The sequence below is a fragment of the Oryctolagus cuniculus genome, chromosome 18, assembly GCF_964237555.1.
Source record: "Oryctolagus cuniculus chromosome 18, mOryCun1.1, whole genome shotgun sequence".
In the NCBI taxonomy this organism is placed as follows: Eukaryota; Metazoa; Chordata; class Mammalia; order Lagomorpha; family Leporidae; genus Oryctolagus; species Oryctolagus cuniculus.
Window position 1 is genome coordinate 56,955,007 of NC_091449.1, and position 18,560 is coordinate 56,973,566.

At 56.6% G+C, this 18,560-nt stretch overlaps 2 protein-coding genes across 2 annotated transcripts in view; one reads left to right on the forward strand and one right to left on the reverse strand.

The window, feature by feature from the left end:
• The window catches only part of PDPR (pyruvate dehydrogenase phosphatase regulatory subunit), an 87,471-nt gene that overhangs the window by 181 nt on the left and 68,730 nt on the right, over nt 1-18,560 (forward strand). The window lies entirely within an intron of this gene.
• LOC100348818 (C-type lectin domain family 18 member A) lies at nt 432-16,916 on the reverse strand. The gene is made up of 12 exons (XM_008257609.4): nt 16,520-16,916; nt 15,915-16,006; nt 13,897-14,124; nt 7,994-8,091; nt 4,777-4,898; nt 4,511-4,618; nt 3,860-3,952; nt 3,413-3,519; nt 2,638-2,767; nt 2,225-2,321; nt 1,312-1,403; nt 432-860 (listed from the first exon to the last, which is right to left on the reverse strand). Exons 1-12 carry the CDS (start codon nt 16,683-16,685, stop codon nt 823-825), a joined length of 1,371 nt encoding a protein of 456 aa, XP_008255831.2. The 5' UTR covers nt 16,686-16,916; the 3' UTR covers nt 432-822.

The window sequence follows — 18,560 nt, forward strand, 5'->3', positions numbered from 1 at the left end:
GTCAGGCCAGCCTCCACCCCTGAGGCCTGCTCTTCGCCGGCGACCTTGGGCCGAAGTCGGGACCGGCTTCGTCCTTTTGGATAGTTGATATGGTTGAGCGCCCTGAGCCACGGCACCGAAGACCTTGCCGTGCGTCTCCGGCTGAACAGGCTGACGGCGCCACGGAGAATGGAGAGGCTCAGGACGGCCAGACTGGGATTGGTTCCCAGCTGTGTGAACCAGGGCAAGTTACTCGACCTCTCTGTGCTCCCGTTTCTTTAATTGTAGAATGGCTGTAGGAATCTCTGCTCTCAGGGAGGACGTGTGAGCGTTGATAAACGGCAGGTGTTTAACAGGTGTCAAGTGTTATTACACCGCGTCTGATGAGCTGGAGACCAATCTGTATTCCACCCACCCACCCCCCTTCAAAATGAGCATTTGCGAGGCTGGTGTTGATCCATAACTTAGTTTAATCCTCCGGGGGGGGGCGGGGTGCAGCTGACCCGGGCAGCTTGGCCCAGATGGAGGAGGGCGGTTTCTTCGGACTGCTGACCCTGGCTTCTGCTGCTGCGGCCCCTGATTGAAGCCCACCTTCCAGTCGGGGACCCCAGGCTGTCCTCGCCCCCGCCAGACTCTTCTAGCACCCACTCCCCATCCCCACTGGCCTCACTGCCACCCCCTGCCCAGCTCCCTGCGTGGGGCAAGACCCGAGATCCCTGGATGCTGGGATGCAGTCCGAGGCTGGCCCTTTTTCCAGTCAGGCGGGCAGACAGGCAGGCAGGGTTGGTGCACCAGGGGGTTGGCTGGCGGAGCAGCCTGGCGGAGCAGCCTGGCGGAGCAGCCTCAGCGTCCTGGATCCCATCGGGAAATGTGCTCCTGGGCTAGAAAGGAAGAGGAAGAGAGCGAGGGTTGGTGGCAGCGCAGGCGGTCCTGGGAGGGGACTGGGGCATCGGGTCCGGAGGTGCCCCTCTGGCAGCTCCCTCCAGCAAGTGCTGCTGGGAGCCAGTGCGGTGCCGGGTTTCACCTCTGCCCTCCGCGGTAGCTCACTGGACTCTGAGCAGTCAGGGAGCCGACAGGTCCCAAGGTAGCTGCCTTCATGGTGGGAAGAAAGGGGCCTTGGAGAAACCCCGGGCTGGGGTGTGGCTGCTGTCCCACCTCTGTGTGCATTTGCTGTTTGATTATGAGCCCTGGGCATCAGCACACACAAGGCCCTGTGTTCTCAGACACACTGGGCCTGTGACTTCTATATCCTCGCAGCCCGGAGCAAGCCAGCAGTACCCCAGGAGACAGGGACCAGAGGAGAGGGACAGTTATGATGGCTTCAGGTTTTACCAAACTGGCAGATGTAACGGTTTCGGGTTTTACAGCGCTGGTCATTCCAGTTGAAAGCAGCTGAGGCCTGCAGCTCCACACAGTTGCCAAACCTGCTCGGCCAGGATGTCAGGTGTTCAGGGTGGAGGAATGAAGTTAGGAGTCTGGGTCAGTTGTAAATCCTCTACCCTCGAGGGGCCATCTGCATCTGGGAGGCCCAGTGCTGCAGCCCAGGGTTCCAGATCCACCCCCAAGCCCTGGTGCTGCTCCCAGATCACTGCACTGCTTCTCAGCTTAGCCAGCAGGGCTGGACAGACCCCCTCCCAGCCCCCAGTACAGCACACGCCAGGTGGCAGGGCCAGACCTGGAACAGATGGGCCATGTCTTTCATCCTAGAAGGGAGGGTGGACTTCCTAGATGGTGGGCCAGGGACACAGGCCTGGCTGCCAGCAAGGAGGGGCCAGATATTTGGAGCCCCTGGTGGCCACAGAGCCTGAGCCCTTCCACTCCTGCCACCCCTTGCCCCAGCATTCCTGGGTTTTGGAAACCAGGAATCTAGGTCCTCGATATAGGGTGGATGTGTGCCTGAATGGCATAGGTGAGCAGGTGGCTGAGGAATGCCCAGACCCAGGTGTTGGTCCAGGCATAGCACAGGTGGGGCAGTGCAGGGAGGCGAGTGGATAGCGGCTTTAGGGAAAGGAGGCATAGCCGAGGGGACAGTGGGGACAGAGAGATGGCTGAAGCCTTCTGGAGTTCCCTCTCTCCTGTGGGGTGTTCCTGCTTATCCGCATCTCCCTCCCCTCAGCGTCGTGCCCACGCCGGTTGGGCCCAGACTTCCCTGCACCTGGGTACCAGGTGAGGCTGGGTGGCGGCTCTTCAGTGGGGTGTGAGGCTCAGCCAAGCGGCCCGGGGAGGGAGGGCACCCCAGACTCACCCCTGGTTGTCAGGCTGCCCGAAGGCAAAACTGGTGAAGGAGTGGTGCTCCCCCGTGGTCCAGCGGAAGGAGTCCTTCGCGGTCTTGTAGGTGAGCCCTGGGCCGGGGTAGCCAGGGTTGGCCCATCGCCTGAGAGCCGTACCTGGGCCCCACTCTGAGCCCAGTGACCCTGAGAAGCGGGCTCGTGCCTGCTGCCTGGAGTCTTTCTGACCCCAACCCCTAGACTCTTCCCAGCGCCCCCAGAGCCCCTGGTGATCCCCCTTCCCTCCTCCTCCTCCGGGAGGGGTTGGCAGCCTGACTGTTGGCCCCGCCTGCCAAGCCCTCACTCCCTGCCTCCCCCCAGCCGGTGGTTCCCAGGTCGCCTCAGCACAGGCTGCGGCACTCACCATAGCTCCAACCGGTCAGCCACTCACCAATCCAGAAATTCCTGGTCTCAAAGTCGGTGTCGGTCACCTCGTTGGTGGTCTCCAGGCGGCCCAAGTAGAAGGCGAGGATGTCCTGCACTTTCTGGCTCTGGATCTGGGCTAGCACGCCACCCTGTTCCTGTAACTCCCACCCGGGTCACACTGGCAGGGCCCCCAGAGCCTGAGCCAGCCCTTTGTGCCCACCCTGTTGCTCCACCACGGCCACGAATGGCCAGGCTGTCATCAGCCCCACCCCCGACAGCCTCCTGCCTCTAAGCTTGGGCTGTGGGGCGGGGGGAGGATCCCCTTCCCCTGCCCTGCCTGCTTCTCCTCTCTCTCTGCTCAGAGGCCCAACTGGGAGCCCACGGGCCCAGGCCAGGTTGTACTCTCAGAAGGGTTTTGTTCGTCCTGCACAGTGTGTTGAATACATCTAAGTTGATTGCCAGCATCCGTGAATAGACACGGGCATCTCCGGTTCCCATGAGACCCCTGGGTTCTGGCCACCCTGAGCTCGCATTCCTGCGGGGCGGCCAGCCGCAGCTAGAGCCCCGTCCATCAGAACAGCTCCCTTAGGTAGAAGCAGGATGGGGCTGGGCCCTGGGCCTGTCGGGTCAGTAAGTGACCCTCTGGCTTCTGGGCCTCTGACTCTCTGTGACCATTGATTTCTCCTTCTGAAGCGAATGGGATCAGAAATCAGAGGACCCATCTGTCAGTGCAGGGGCCCTCTGTGAAGACCCTTGCTTGAGATCCTGGCGTCTTTGGGAAGGCAGGGGTCAGCCATCACCTGGCATTTCATCTTGGCTCCGTAATAAGTGTCTGCCTCCGAAGACACAGTGAAGCAGTCTCCATCGATCCTCAGGTCACAGGTGTGGAAGGGAAAGTGCACCTTGGCTGGGGGGGAGGGAGCCTGAGTTTGTGTGTGGATCTTGGAATCATGACCCTCTCCTGCTGTGCCAGGGGGCTAAGCTCAAAGTGCCCCCTCCTCTGACTACCTGCTGCAGGCTGCGGAGTGGAGAGTGCGTGTGCATCAGGGGCGTGCTGGTAGAAATATGAGTGAGTTCAATCACTTTAAAAAAGCAGTCCCTGGTTTCTGGCATTTGCCAATTTCTGTGGTGTAAATGCCTCCCTCCCCACCGCCAGGCCATCTTCAAATTCCTGATGTGATGGCATTGAGCGAGGAGGCAGGAAGAGATGGGAAGCGGCTCGGCAGGGGCCTTGGGGCAGGACTCACTGGCACACTGGGCTCCGCCGTAGCCGACCTGGCAGACGCAGGAGCATTCCTCCTCCCGGAACTGGCCATGCACGCACCGCACACCACACCGCACTGCCAAGACAGAACAGTGCACTCAGCACCCACCCTGCAGCCCCTGTGCTGCCCCCTACAGGCCTTGAGCATCTGGGAGAGGCCCACCACAGCAAGAACTCCCTGCTCAGAGACGAAGCCCACCAGGGCTTCTGGTGCTGCCATGTGTGTTGTCTTTGATGCCCATTATAGAGAGAAGCAAAGTAGGGTGTGGGCGGTCACCTGCCTGTGGTAACTGATCAGGGTAGGTGGGTGGGGGCAGTGGGAAAGGATCCACCTTCTTCCCCCAGTCCTGGAGCCTAAGGGGCCCTATTGGATTCCACTTTGGATCCCCCGTGTAGCCCAGGGTCTGGCAGACAGCCTGCATGCCGTGGACGCTTGTTCACTGAATGCATGCAGAGTGCAGAGCCGGCAAGTACATGGTCAGCGCCCTCGAGGCCTTCATGCACTTGGTGTCCTGGCCCCGGGGCACACCTGGCAGCAGGTGTGTGCTTGGCCTCCCTCCTCACCCCTCCAGGCTGTCTCTGTGTGCACTGGGTCTCCCACACAGGTGTGGCCGGGAACGCCAGTGCTCCTCACCTTGGCAGTATCTGCCCGTGTAGCCAGGGGGACAGTGGCAGCGGCAGGTGCTCGTGTTGAGTTGTCCGCCGTTCCGGCAGCTCACGCGGCATGGATTCCTGGGGACCTCTGGGCAGGTGAGGAGGGAGCTCTGAGAAGGGGCCTCCTCCCAGAGCGCTGAGGGCCTGGGAACAGCTGTTCAAGATGCAAGACCCACCCCGCGACCACCAGCCCAATCCCTCATGCGCCTGCTGCCCCAAAGGGGATGAGCAGGGGGGAGCACTTACCACAGAGCCCCCCTTCGTGGTCCCAGGCTTTGAAGCAACCGGAGAGGGTGGCCGTACAGAGCGAGCACCAGGCGCCCTTCTTATAGGGGCTGATGGTCTTCCCGTTGACCTCCCAGTTGCCTCTGTGGGAGCAAGCACCAGAGGGGCTGGCAGGGCCTGACCTTGGACAAGGCATGGCCAGGGACTCGCTGCCTGCCTCGCTGGCCCCTTTGGCTCCTCTGGCCCAGTCAAGGGTGTCAGGGAGCCAAGGGAGACAGGGTCTCCAGCCTAACCCTGGGCAAACTTTCAAAATCTAGGGCCAGGCTTCCAGGAAGGGGCATCCATGAAGGAGTCCATGGCCAGAATCTCCTGCATCCTCTCCCATTCTGCTTCTTTCTTCTCCCACCAAGGATGCAGACTGAGATGTAAAGAGGCCCTTTGGGTGTGTCTCGCCCTAAGAGAAAGGATCCCACCCAGCCCCACTGATGTGGGGAGCAATCCGGACTAGACTAAGTTGCTCGAATTAGGATTTATTCTATGCATCTGCTCTCCCACAATGTGGCGCTGGGAGAGAAGTAAACAGCTTCCGCACAGCTGCCTCCAGTTCAACCAATTAACTGTAGGACTTGCTCCTGATTGGAGAGCAGCGTACTCAGCCGAGTTGGGATTGGCGGAGGAGGACTATAAAGGAGGAGAGAGACGGCATGCACCAGGAACATCTATGGGGAACATCTAGCTGAAGGAACACCCGTGCAGCCCCCCAGAGAGCCGGCCGGCGGTGTGCCGCTCCCCTGCGGAAGTGGGGAATGCGGCCAGGGGGAACTGCCCTTCCACGGAGGTGGAAGGGATAGTAGCCAACCCGGGAAGAACCAGCAGCAAACCCGGGGAGGGCCGAGCAGACGAAAAGAACAGCGCAGGGTCCTGTGTCGTTCCTCCACGAAGAGGGGGAGCGACATAATGGTGCCGTGACTCGGATATGAAGCCTAGGCAGGGCTTAGTGTCGTTCCTCCATGAAGAGGGGGAGCGACATAATGGTGCCGTGACTCGGATATGAAGCCTAGGCAGGGCTTAGTGTCGTTCCTCCATGAAGAGGGGGAGCGACATAATGGTGCCGTGACTCGGATAGGAAACCTAGGACGGATATGAAACTTAGGAGGGAAGAAGCGGGAAGAACTAGGGAAAATATCGGAGAGAGAGACTAGCAAACAGCCTAGGGAAAAGCCGGACGAAAAGGGTGCCGGAAGAAGCTGTTGAAAGCCTAGGCATAGACTCGGATATGGACTACGTGGGGAAGCTGGGAGAAATCTTTAAGGTCGAAAGCGAAAGTGAAAGCTAGAACAAACAGACTCGGACGCGGACTGTGGGGAGAGGCCAGGAGAAATGAGGGAGGAATATCGTTGGAGGAAAGCTTGGGGAAGCATGCCGGGTGGAGAGAAATGTTGGGGAAATTGAAGCCGCGGGGGGCAGGCCGAGGCGGAAACGAAAGCCACTTTGGGGTTCTCAAGTTAGCCCGGGAATAGGGGGCGAAAAGTTAAAACCAGAAGCTGAGACGTAAGCCAGATTGGGATCCGTCTGATTAGCCCGGGGAGCAAAGGACGGGAAGCCAAACCGTGGGGCAGAGACGTACGCTGGGTTGAATTCGCTAGGCTAGCCCGGGGAACTTAGATTGAATCCTAGTGGTGGAGACGCAAGCTACGCTGTGTTACTCGCGGAAGCCGCCGCGTGCAGAGAGAGCACGGGGCGTGAATAGATAGGGAACGCTGGCGTAGGCCGTGGTTCAGACGCGAAAGGGTTAAGCGTGGAGACCGCGGAGCGCGCAAAGCCGAGCTGCGCAAAGCCGGGAAGCTGCGCAGATGAGAGAGGCGCGCGGGCTGAAGCGGCGCAGAGCCGGGAACCCGCCGGCGGGGCGAGGTGCCGGGAAGCTGCGGGGATAAGAGAAACAGAAGTTTTAGAAGTTAAGTGAGAGAAATAGGAATGCTGGAAGATAGAAGTAAAATGGGAGAAATAGGAATGCCCGGAGATAGAGAAATAGAGAGAAATAAGGCCTCCCCTCAACATGCCAATTAGAAGGCTTGGATTCGGTCTGCCCGATTAGTGAGGCGGTGAGCACCTGGGCGGCTAGCCACAGGTCACCGAAGACAGGCACGAATTAACATCAGTAAAGCTTCCCCACAATGCAACAATTAGGAGGCTTGGATTCGGTCTGCCTGATTTAAGGCGGTAAGCGCCAGCAAAGCTCGACCAGAGTATGAGCTGCAGGTCACCGAAGATAGGCACAAACCAACACTAATAAGTCTCCCCCACAATACGGCAATGAGAAGGCTTGGATTCGGTTTGCCTGATAGGTTTTGTAAACACCTGCAGGCAGTTCTAGCAGAGCAGAGCATGCGCTGCAGGGCACCGAACACAGGCACGCATCAGCGCCTAAAAACCTCCTCACAATGGCGAAGAGAGGACCCGGATTCGGTTTTCCTGATTGATAGGACTTGTAAGAGCCTGTGGCAACTCTAGCAAGTACAGCAGAGTGTGTGCTGCGGGACACCGAAGACAGGCGCGTATCAACGCCAAAAAATAAAAAGAAAGGGGGATCTGTGGGGAGCAATCCGGACTAGACTAAGTTGCTCGAATTAGGATTTATTCTATGCATCTGCTCTCCCACAATGTGGCGCTGGGAGAGAAGTAAACAGCTTCCGCACAGCTGCCTCCAGTTCAACCAATTAACTGTAGGACTTGCTCCTGATTGGAGAGCAGCGTACTCAGCCGAGTTGGGATTGGCGGAGGAGGACTATAAAGGAGGAGAGAGACGGCATGCACCAGGAACATCTATGGGGAACATCTAGCTGAAGGAACACCCGTGCAGCCCCCCAGAGAGCCGGCCGGCGGTGTGCCGCTCCCCTGCGGAAGTGGGGAATGCGGCCAGGGGGAACTGCCCTTCCACGGAGGTGGAAGGGATAGTAGCCAACCCGGGAAGAACCAGCAGCAAACCCGGGGAGGGCCGAGCAGACGAAAAGAACAGCGCAGGGTCCTGTGTCGTTCCTCCACGAAGAGGGGGAGCGACATAATGGTGCCGTGACTCGGATATGAAGCCTAGGCAGGGCTTAGTGTCGTTCCTCCATGAAGAGGGGGAGCGACATAATGGTGCCGTGACTCGGATATGAAGCCTAGGCAGGGCTTAGTGTCGTTCCTCCATGAAGAGGGGGAGCGACACACTGACAACCCGGCGGTCCTAGGAACTTACCCGGGGGCATAGGCGCAGACGAAGGCTTCCATCGCCACCTGATCCACAGAGCACGCATGCCACCCACAGCCCAGCTGGCTTGAGGTGGCCCAGACGAGCTGCAAGAGATGCAGTGGCTCAGAAACCCTATCACAGACTACCCCTACTCCAAATCCGAGGTTCAGTGGTACAGGCCATGCACGCCAGGAGATGGGAAGACATGACTTTTGTCACCATTCAGGCAGAGGGACAGCTTCCTTACCCACCCTGAGGGCCTCAGGAGCAGTGGCTGGGCAGGGCAGGGCTAGGGATAGGAAGGCTGTCTGAGTGGAGGGGTCAGAGGGTGAGGGTTAAAGGTTATGGGTGGTGGGGGAGGATGGCAAAAGAAGGATGTGGATGTCACGGTCTTGTGATTGATTGCAAAGATGGCTGTGACTTCTCGCCATAGCCCACTGTTTCATTTTTCATTTTTATTTTTTGAGAGGCAGAGAGGAGACAGAGGGCCTCTGTCTCCTGGTTCACTCCCCAAATGCCCACAACAGTCAGGCCTAGGCTGGGACTGGGCCAGGTTGAAGCTGTGACCTCCACCAAGGACTCCCATGTGGATGACAGGGACCCAAGCACTTGAACCATCCCCGTGTAAGGCCCTGGCACCCATGTAGGAGATCTAGAGGGAGCTGCTGGCTCCTGGCTTCTGCCTGGCCCAGCCCTAGCCATTGTTGCCATTTGGGGCATGGGCCCACAGATAGAAGATCTCTATCTCGCTCTTTCTGTAATTCGGTCTTATAAATAAATATACTATTTTTTAAAATGATATAAAGAGGTGAGATTAATGAAATAAAGATGAAAAAGAATGAAAAGAACACTAACACAAAGCTGATTTGTTGAAAATACTAATAAAATAGACAAACCTCTAGGAAGATTGGTAAAAAACAAGAGAGAAGGCACAAATAATCAATACTGGGACTTTTTTAAAATTTGACTTATTTATTTGAAAGGTGGAGTGACAGAGAGCAACAGAGATCCATTTACTAGTTCACTCCCCAAATGCCTGCATTAGCCAAGGCCAGGCTGAAACCAGGAGCCAGGAACTCTGTCTGGTACTCCCACATGGGTAGCAAGGACCCAGGCACTTGCGCCATCATCTACCGCTCCCAGGGCGTGCACTAGCAGGAGAGTCTGAACTTGACCCCGAGTGTGCCTGCATGGGATGTGGGCGTCCGGAGCAGCAGCTTTACCTGAAGTGGCAGAATGCTTGCCCCAGTACTGGGAACTCACAAGTGTGGGGAGCAACCTGGACTGGACTGAGTTACTGGAATTAAGACTTATTCTATGCATCTGCTCTCCCACAATATGGCGCTGGGAGAGGAGGCAACAGCTTCTACCCAGCTGCCTCTCACCAACTTGACAAGCTGCAGGACCTGCTCCTGATTGGAGGAGAGCAGCGTACTCGGCGTGTGGGCAGCCGAGTTAGGATTGGCGGAGGAGGACTATAAAGGAGGAGAGAGACGGCATGCACCAGGAACATCTAAGGGGAACACCTGTGCAGCCCCCGAGAGAGCCGGCCGGCGGTGTGCTGCTCCCCTGCGGAAGTGGGGAATGTGGCAGGGGGAACCGCCCTTCCACGGAGGTGGAAGGGCCGGTAGCCAACCCGGGAAGAACCAGCAGCAAACCCGGGGAGGGCCGAGCAGACGAAAGAACAGCGCAGGGTCCTGTGTCGTTCCTCCACGAAGACGGGGAGCAACATAATGGTGCCGTGACTCGGATATGAAGCCTAGGCAGGGTTTAGTGTCATTCCTCCACGAAGAGGGGGAGCGACAACAAGGGACATAGCTGCAGATACAGTCAAGATGTTCAGCAATCTTGGTTTAACTCTAAGTCTCTGTTAAATAATGAATAATCATGACCAATAAGTTAGAAAACATGGAATGTAGCTCTCTGCTATGGCCTGGGATAGCAGTGGAGGATGGCCCAGGTCCTTGGGCCCCTGCACCCATGTGGGAGACCCGGAAGAAGCTCCTGGCTCCTGGCTTCGGATTGATCGGCACAGCTCCAGTCGTTGCAGCCAATTGGGGAGTGAACCAGTGAATGGAAGACCTCTCTCTCTCTCTCTCTCTCTCTCTGTGTAACTCTGACTTTAAAATAAATAAATATTAAAAAAAAAAAAAGAAAACATGGAGTGGATAATTACCTAGAAAATAGAACGTGTCAAAACTGCCTCAAGAAGAAATAGCTGGATCAGTAGATACAATCCATTCACATGTGAACATACACACACAGCCCAAACAAACAAAAAAGTCAAGGAAGGGCCAGTTTTATAGGAGAGGAATAGCAAATATAGAAATTGTTCCAAATAGGCAATGAAGCTAACAACTCCAACTCACTTTGCACAGTCAGTGTGGCATTGCTATACCCCCACATAAGGGCAGTAGGAACAAAAAAAAAAAAATTAAAGGTAATTCTAATACCAGTAGTAACTTACATATCAAATCCAGCAATGAATTTAAAGCAACACACACACACACAATCCTGCATCACATTATTGCATATCATGTGATGAACCAAGTAGGCAGGCATTCAGAAATATTTAACCAGTAGGGCTGGGGTACTTGCCAATTAGAGCGGATCCTGGGCAGGAGCACGGGCCCATGGAGACCACTGCTGCGCCAGGCATTAACCCCTTGCTTCCAGATCACGGGCAACATCCAAGGGGCCCCTGGGAAGAAGCTTGGCCAGCTCTGTTTGGGAACTCGAGGTAGCAGCTCTTGCTTCTAATACCTGCGTATTTTAATATTTGGGGACCTGTCATAGTGTATTGGGCATAATTGAATTACAGCTGTGCAAGTAGAAATGCAGAAAGGGTTAACATTTAAAAAATGAATGTTGGGACTGTGGTTACACTCTTTTTAAAAAAGAGCTATATTTTAGAGATATACATTTAAGGTTTTATGGATAAAATGATACAATGTCTGAAATGTGCTTAAAATGATGAGGAGAGGGAACTAGGCAGGGATACAGCTAAAGCCACAAGGTGGTAATTGTTAAACTGGAAGTTCATTATACCATTCTGACCACTTTTTATGTTTGAAACTTTCTATAATAAAATGCTTAAAATATATGACCAGGAAGATCTGGTGATATGTGACGGCTGTGTGTATACACACACACACACACATACACACACGCACACAGAGTATTCATAGATTCCATCACTTTAACAGGTGAAGGTAGAATCATCTAATTACTTGAATAGAGGCAGGAGGTGTTAGATCAAATGCAGGCCCAGTCATTTAAAAAACGCTTAACAGGGGGCACCCCTGTGGCATAGAGGGTTAAGCTGCAGCCCCGCAGTGCCAGAATCCCATGTAGGTGCTGGTTTGAGTCCCGGCTGCTCCACTTCCGATCCAGCTCCCTGCTGATGTGCCTGGGAAGGCAGTAGAGGGTGGCCCAAGTGTGTGGGCCCCTGTACCTGTGTGGGAGGCCTGGAAGAAGCTCCTGGCTCCTGGTTTTGGATTGACCCAGCCCCAGCTGTTGTGGCCATGTGGGGAGTGAACCAGTAGATGGAAAACCTCTCTGTCTCTCCCTCCCTTGTTGTGTAACTCTGTCTTTCAAATAAATAAAGAAATCTTTAAAAAAAATGCTTAGCAGACTCAGATTAGAAGGAAATGTTTGTAACTTGGAAAAGGTTTTTTTAATCAAGAGCCATGAATAACTGAAATTTTTGAAGAACAATAATAATGTGAGGATTTTCCTGTCAAAACTTTTTATAAAGTCATAATAGTTTTTTTCTTAAGATTATTTATTTGAGAAGCAGAGTTAAAGACAGAGTGAGACAGAGAAAGAGGTACTCCACCCACTGGTTCACTCACAGATGGCCGTGACGGCTGGGGCTGGGCTGACCTGAAGCCAGGAGCCAGGAGCTTCTCCCAGGTCTCCCACTGGTGCAGGGGCCCAGGGACTTGGGCCATCTTTTACTGCTTTCCCAGGCCATAGCAGAGAGCTGGATCGAGTGGAGCAGCTGAGACTCAAACTGGTACCTGTGTGGGACGCTGGCACTGCAGATGGAGGTTTAAAAAAATACTGCACCACAGCGCTGGGCCCAGAGCCATAATCATTAAAACAAAATTTGTGCAGGGATCAACAAAAAGGCCAACACAATGGAACAGAGAGCTCAGCAACAGAGCTGTGTGGCTATGGATTCTGAGGGCGTCACCCATCAGCGGGGAAAACACCGAATACTCAGCAGAAGGTACCCAAGATGGAATTAAGTCCTTATGTCACACCATACACAAAGTCCTGGGCAGAACGACAACCTCAGGTTGAGAAAGGAGGCTGGGGCCGGTGCCGTGGCTCACTAGGTTAATCCTCCGCCTTGCGGCGCTGGCACACCGGGTTCTAGTCCCGGTCGGGGCGCCGGGTTCTGTCCCGGTTGCCCCTCTTCCAGGCCAGCTCTCTGCTGTGGCCCGGGAGTGCAGTGGAAGATGGCCCAAGTGCTTGGGCCCTGCACCCCATGGGAGACCAGGATAAGTACCTGGCTCCTGCCATCGGATCAGCATGGTGCGCCGGCCGTGGCTGCCATTGGAGGGTGAACCAACAGCAAAGGAAGACCTTTCTCTCTGTCTCTCTCTCTCACTGTCCACTCTGCCTGTCAAAAAAAAAAAAAAAAAAAAAAAGGGGGAGGCTGGGCGTTTGACCAGTGCTTAAGCTGCTCCCAGGTCCCAGCCCTCCCACACTGGAGGCTCCTGATTCCAGCTTCCTGCTGATGCAGACCCTAGGAGGCAGCAGTGACGGTTCAGGTAGTCAGGTCCGTGCCGCCCCCATGAGAGACCTGCCTTGAGTTCTGAGCTTTCAGCTTTGGCCTGGCTGTTGTTGGCATCTGGGGAGTCAGCTGGCAGATGGAAGAGCTGTCTGCCTGTCTCTGCCGTTCATATGAAATGAATAAATGAGTTGTTAAAAGATTTTAAGATATGGGCAAAGGCTATGAACAGATAACCAATGGAACAGGTATTCAGGGAGGTGCCAATCACAAACAGAGTGAGGTTTTCATACCTTTGAGATAGGCAGAAAGTAAGGAGGCTGACAGAGCCTGGGGTCTGGTTTGCAGGTTTGGGCAGCTGGGGTGCCCACATTGGCAGTGCCCTGCAGAGTTGCAGGTGCATACTGTGTATGACCAGCTGGTCCCTTCTGAGTCTCTCCAGAGAAACTGGACGCGTGCACAAGAGGCCCAGCGATAGGACTTGAGTATCACAGGGTGCCTTGTACTGGTAAAAATGTGGCGCTAAGCTGGATGCTGGCCAACAGCCTTTGGAATGGATAGATTACAGCTTGTCTTAGCACAGTTCTACATAGCAGTCAGGACACAGGCCTTTGTGGACCAGAATACATCTTACAGCGCGGTCTGGCGTGACATTCACAGCGTGCGAAAGGACACACATGGAGAGAGCCTTCATGGAAGGTTTAAAAGTACAGCCCATCTGCGCAGGCGGAAAAGCTGCGAGGCCTGTGGACGAGGAGTGGCGATACGAAAGCCCGCTTGCTGCTTGTTTCTTTTACAGTGCTCTGGCCGACCTCGCACCTCAACAGTGCCACGGACTTAACGGCTGGCACTCAGCAAATGTATGTTGAATGAAGAAAGGAAATAAGGAAATTTGCTTGGGAGTGATACACTTGACCTTCAGGATGTCCCCTCTTAGGAGGGGTGGGAGGGAATGGGCAGGAGTTTAGTAGCATCTACATCTAGGTAGTGGATCAGACGAGGTCCATTTTTAAATTTGTGTGTGACATAATGGATACTTAAAGTTGGAAAAAGCAAAACTAAACAATTTGGAGGAAAATTTAGGACAGACCATAGCCTCTTTTGGGATGACCCAGCCGGCACCAGGACCTGGGAGCTGGTGTCCTGGCCTGGCCTCTGACACACTCACCTGGGTGTAGTGGGTGCAGGTGGCATTGTAGGCACACTCGGCTGCTGCGTGGCTGTACCACTGCCCCTCGGCGAACCACAGGCTGACCACTTGGACAAAGGATGCCGAGCCCCTGGGCAGCAGCTGCACGTTCCAGCCCACGTGTGGGACCGGCGCTGGGCTGGGGGCCGCAGTGCCGCAGAGGGCTGCCCTGGCTTGAGCCAGCTGGGCCAGGTTCTCGCTCCAGTCCTGGGGATAGCACACATGGAGACATCAGCGGGAGTTGTTAGTGTGAAGAATGAGACCCGTGGGCCTGGCCTCCGTGATCTGACTCCCTCGTTGTCTTGGAGTTCCCATGGGTGCCGGGTCATGTGGAGGGAGAGCACTGCACGGGAGTCCTGCTTGGCTGCCTCACCCTCTGAGCAATCGCTGTCCCTGAAACGGGGCCAGGGAAGCCCAGGCAGGACCCGTCAGGGGCTCTCCAAGGTGTGTGGGAAAGCGCAGGTGGTGTCTGAGCCTGGCCACACCCAGGGCAGAGCTTCCTCCTTCCTGAATCCTTAGGCCCTGCTCAGTAACAGAACAGGCTGGGGGGGGGGGGGGAGGGTTAGTGATGGGAGGGGCTTGTGCCTTTTCTTTCCCACCTGCGGGTGTGAGCCCTGGGCAGCAACCAAGCCTTGCCACGGTTTTGTGTTTGGCTAAGAGTGAAGCGCCATTCACTGGCAGTGTCCCTCCCTCGATGTGCTGTGTCACTCCCTGCTGCCTTTGTGCCCCGCCCCTAGGATGGGAGTCTGTAGGGGCCCCAGTGGGAACCAGGGGTGGGAGAGGTCTCCTGGGCCCCAGCTCTGTGGTCCCGGTGAACAGAATTCTCAGGAGCTGCCATGTCTGCGCTCCCCACCTAATACAGCAGCTGACCTCCACCCGCTCAGTCCAGCTGTGTGACCTCCAGCCGTCGCCTCAGCTCCGATACTCACCGTCCTCATCTGTAACATGGGACAGCAAGGTGCCTACCGGCTAAGATGATTGTGATTAAACGAATGCTGGGAGGAAGGTGCCCTGCTCGGGGCTGGCCCCTCAGCAGGCTATCCCGCGATGTGGTTTCACTTCTGGTGGGCGAGAGTGGGGGTCTCCCTGGGGCCCCACAGCAGCCGCCACCAGCCTGTGGGCCTGGGTCTCCAGTCTGCGCTGTGAGCAGGGCATGAGTGCTGGGAGCCCCAGAGGCAGCACAGAGGGAGGTAGCAGAGCGCCCTCAGTGGCGCTGTCTTGCAAAGCAGGGTTTTCTGCAGCTTAGACAAGGGCGCACTGCCACACTGGTCCCAGCATCCCCTGCAGGAGAACCCCACGCCAGGTGTCACAGCTGGGAGCACCCTGGCTGAGGAAGGGCAGGCAAAGCGGGGGGGAGAAGTAACCGTCCTCCTGGCTGCCCCACCCCCACCTCCTGGGAAACTGACCCCAGAGCTCTCAAGGTCACCTCTGTGGCCGCCAGCCTTGGAGGAGTTTATGGGAGGCAGCCATGGGGAACCCTGCCGGCCCCCACATGGTCCTGACCTCCCTCCCTAGCCGGTTAACCCAGCTGGGACTGCTGAGATCCCAACTCTGGGGCCAGAGTTGGTGAGCCCCAACTCCGCAGCCCCACGGGATGGTGCAAAACCCTACACCCCCTGCTTCTGCCATGCAAGCAAGGATGAGTAGGGAACTTGGGAGGGTTCCCTCCTGGTTGTCCAGATACACCCAGGAAGGAGCACTGGGTCCTGGCCACACAGAAGGCTGTCCCAGCCCAGCGGGAGGCTTCTCCCTCCCTGTCCCCTGTCCCTCCCATCCTGCTGGCTCCTTTGTGAGCTCCATCCACAGCTCCTGATCTCCATGGCAACGGGAAGCCAGGGAAGGCCCGAGGCAGCCAGAGGGGCCTGAGTTCTGAGCCCCTTGAGGAGGAGGAAGTGGCAGAGCCCCCAGCCATCAGGGCCCCCATCCCGCTGTGGGCTCGGTGACTGCTGTCCCCTCCCGCCCTGCCCTGCTGCCGGGACGGGGGTGGGGGTACTCACCAGTCTCTGCATGTTGGCCGCAGGAGGCTGGACCCGGCTCCGCAGGCGGTTGTGCAGGGAGAGGAGCAAGAAGCTTTCCTTCCTGCTCAGGCCTGGAGCCAGGGAGAAAAGGCTGGGCTGCGGGCGCGGCTAGACCCGGCACCCGTCCCCATGGCACCGGTTCCTAAAGTGCACCTGCCTTTAGGAAAGGAGACCTAAGATGGGAGTCTGGGGTGGGGGTGGAAAGCAGAGCACAGAGATGGAGGGCGAATGAGAGATGGAGAGACTCAGTAAGACAGTGCTTGGACTGAGTGCTGGGGTTGGGGGTTGGAGCAAAGGGGCTGGGGCTGGGCTTGCCGCAGCTCCCTGCCCAGGACCTTCTGGGCCGTTGAGTCTCTTGCGGGGCCTCTGATGCAGGCTCCAGCCGATACTCCTTGACCCCGATCCCAGGCCCACCCGCTTCGTTCGCCTCCCTCCCCAGCCATCCGTGCATCCTGACTGCTGAACTTTCCGGGTGGGTCCCTGGTTAAATCACCCCAGGGCGGCCCAGGGCCTGGCTTGTGCAAGTCCCCTTCCCGAAATTCACACGGCTCCCCTGCCTCTGGCCTCTCTCAGGTGTCCCTTACCTCCGGGCATTGGAGCTTGCTCCTGCGGCTGCTGCAGCCTCACCTCTGCCCAGGCCATGCCAAGCAGAACCAGGAACACTGGGAGGAGGCCAGGCTGGCGGCCCCGGCCTCCCAGCCCCGGGCAGGGCTCTGGCCGAGGAATGGGCCTGTTAGGCACTGGGAGCATGGCCCGGCTCAGCCGTCCAGCTCGCTTCCAGACTGGATGGAGCTATTCACAACCTCGAGGAGTCAGGCTGGGCTGGCAGACAAAAGGGGGAGGCTGATGAGTAATCAGTGTGTCCAAACAGCCTCCCTTCAGTGCTGGCATGAAAAGAGCTTCCCAGGACGCCTCTTTGCCCCGGCCTCAGAGCTGGCCAGCCCGCCCCACCGACAGCAGGCAGAGCAGTGTGCGCTGACCCCCTGGCCCCTGCTAATCATTGCAGGATTATTAGCACCCTCAGGGAGCCCCTGGAGACTCTGCTGATTGGCCCATAGACATTCCAGGGCTTTGGATGAGAGACCGATGGTGGTGCCCTGGCTGGGACGGTGTCCTCCAAGACCATCAGGGGCTTCCACTCCCAGCCTCAGCCCCCAGTGAGGAGGCTGGGGCCTCAGCTGTGTGCCCTGTGGGTGGGCAGGAACTGGGCGAGACCCCAGGGGAGTTCTTTCCTTTCTTAGGCAGCTCATATCTACCCCCAGTCATGAATTAAACATAGGCAGGAGGTAATCGCACACCACACAGGTGCCACTAGTGGGTTCCTAGGACAGTGGGCTGGGACTGCGCCTGCGCAGGGGTGGGGGTGTGCCTTTGCATTTAGTGTGATGGGGGAAGGGGGAAGGGGTAGGCTGGGTGAGTCCCAGTGAATGCTACCCTCACCCACGTGACTGTGGGCAGGAGCGGGCAGAGCACGTGATGTGCTTGGCTGACTCCTGTACTGTTGGGAACAGGCTGCCCCTAAGGGAAGCAGGCCCCAGAGAGAGTGGTGATTGCTGTGGTGCTGGGGCCCATGCAATCCCAGCAGAGAGAGCTACCCTACAGCCCACATTTTCTTGGAAAATGCCCACATTCTTCCCTCCCACCATCCTTTGGGATGACTGCACCGTCCCAAAGGACGGCCTTGCAGGCCCACTACTTCCTCCTTGGCTTCTGACCCCTGAGCCAGCATCCTGTTTTAAGCCAGGTTTCATCTCCAGGGCTTGGCTGCAAGTGGGACCCCTGCTGGGTGGTGGACACCATCATGGGTGTCAGGGAGCTGAGGTAAGGCCGGGCCCAAGACTTGGAAGCCAGCTGGCCTGTGTCTCCATGATATCCAGAGCCTCAGGGATTTCTTCCACGAGCAAGATGACCCAGCCATCTCAAACTCACTGCATGCAGATCCTGTCAGTGCGTAGCGGTAGCTGCACTTTTGTTTATCAGTTCTTCTTTATTTATTTGCATTTTATTTGACGGGCAAAGAGACAGACAGAAAGGAATCTCCCGGGTACTGGTTCATCTCCCAGATGCCCACAACAGCCAAGGCTAGGCCAAGTCAAAGCTGGGAGCCGGGAAGAACCTCTGGATCTCCCACATGGGTGGCAGGGAGCCACGTACTTGGGCCATCATCTGCTGTATCCCAGGGCGCACATTAGCAGGAAGCTGGATCAGAAGGGGAGCTGGGCAGGACAGGACCAGGCCAAAGCCAGGAGCTAGGAACCCCACCTGGGTCTCCCATGTCTGTGGCCAAGACTGAAGTACTTGAGCTGTCATCTGCTGCCTCCCAGACACAGTATCAGGAAGTTGGATCAGAACTTGGACTTGAACTAGGTGCTCTGGTATGGGGTGTGGACATCCTAAGCAGCATCTTAACCTCAGCACCAATTGCCCACACTGACAGCCAAGTTTTTTTTTTTTTTTAAAGACGTTTATATACCACGTTCACAGTCACATTTAAGTTAATTCCATTGTCACAGCAATGCTGTTTGATAGCAGATTTTGTGCTCGTTTTGTAGGTAAGGACACTGCGGCCAGCGTGTGACATGCCCGAGGTCCCCCAAGTACCTGGCGCACCCCAGCCAACCCCGA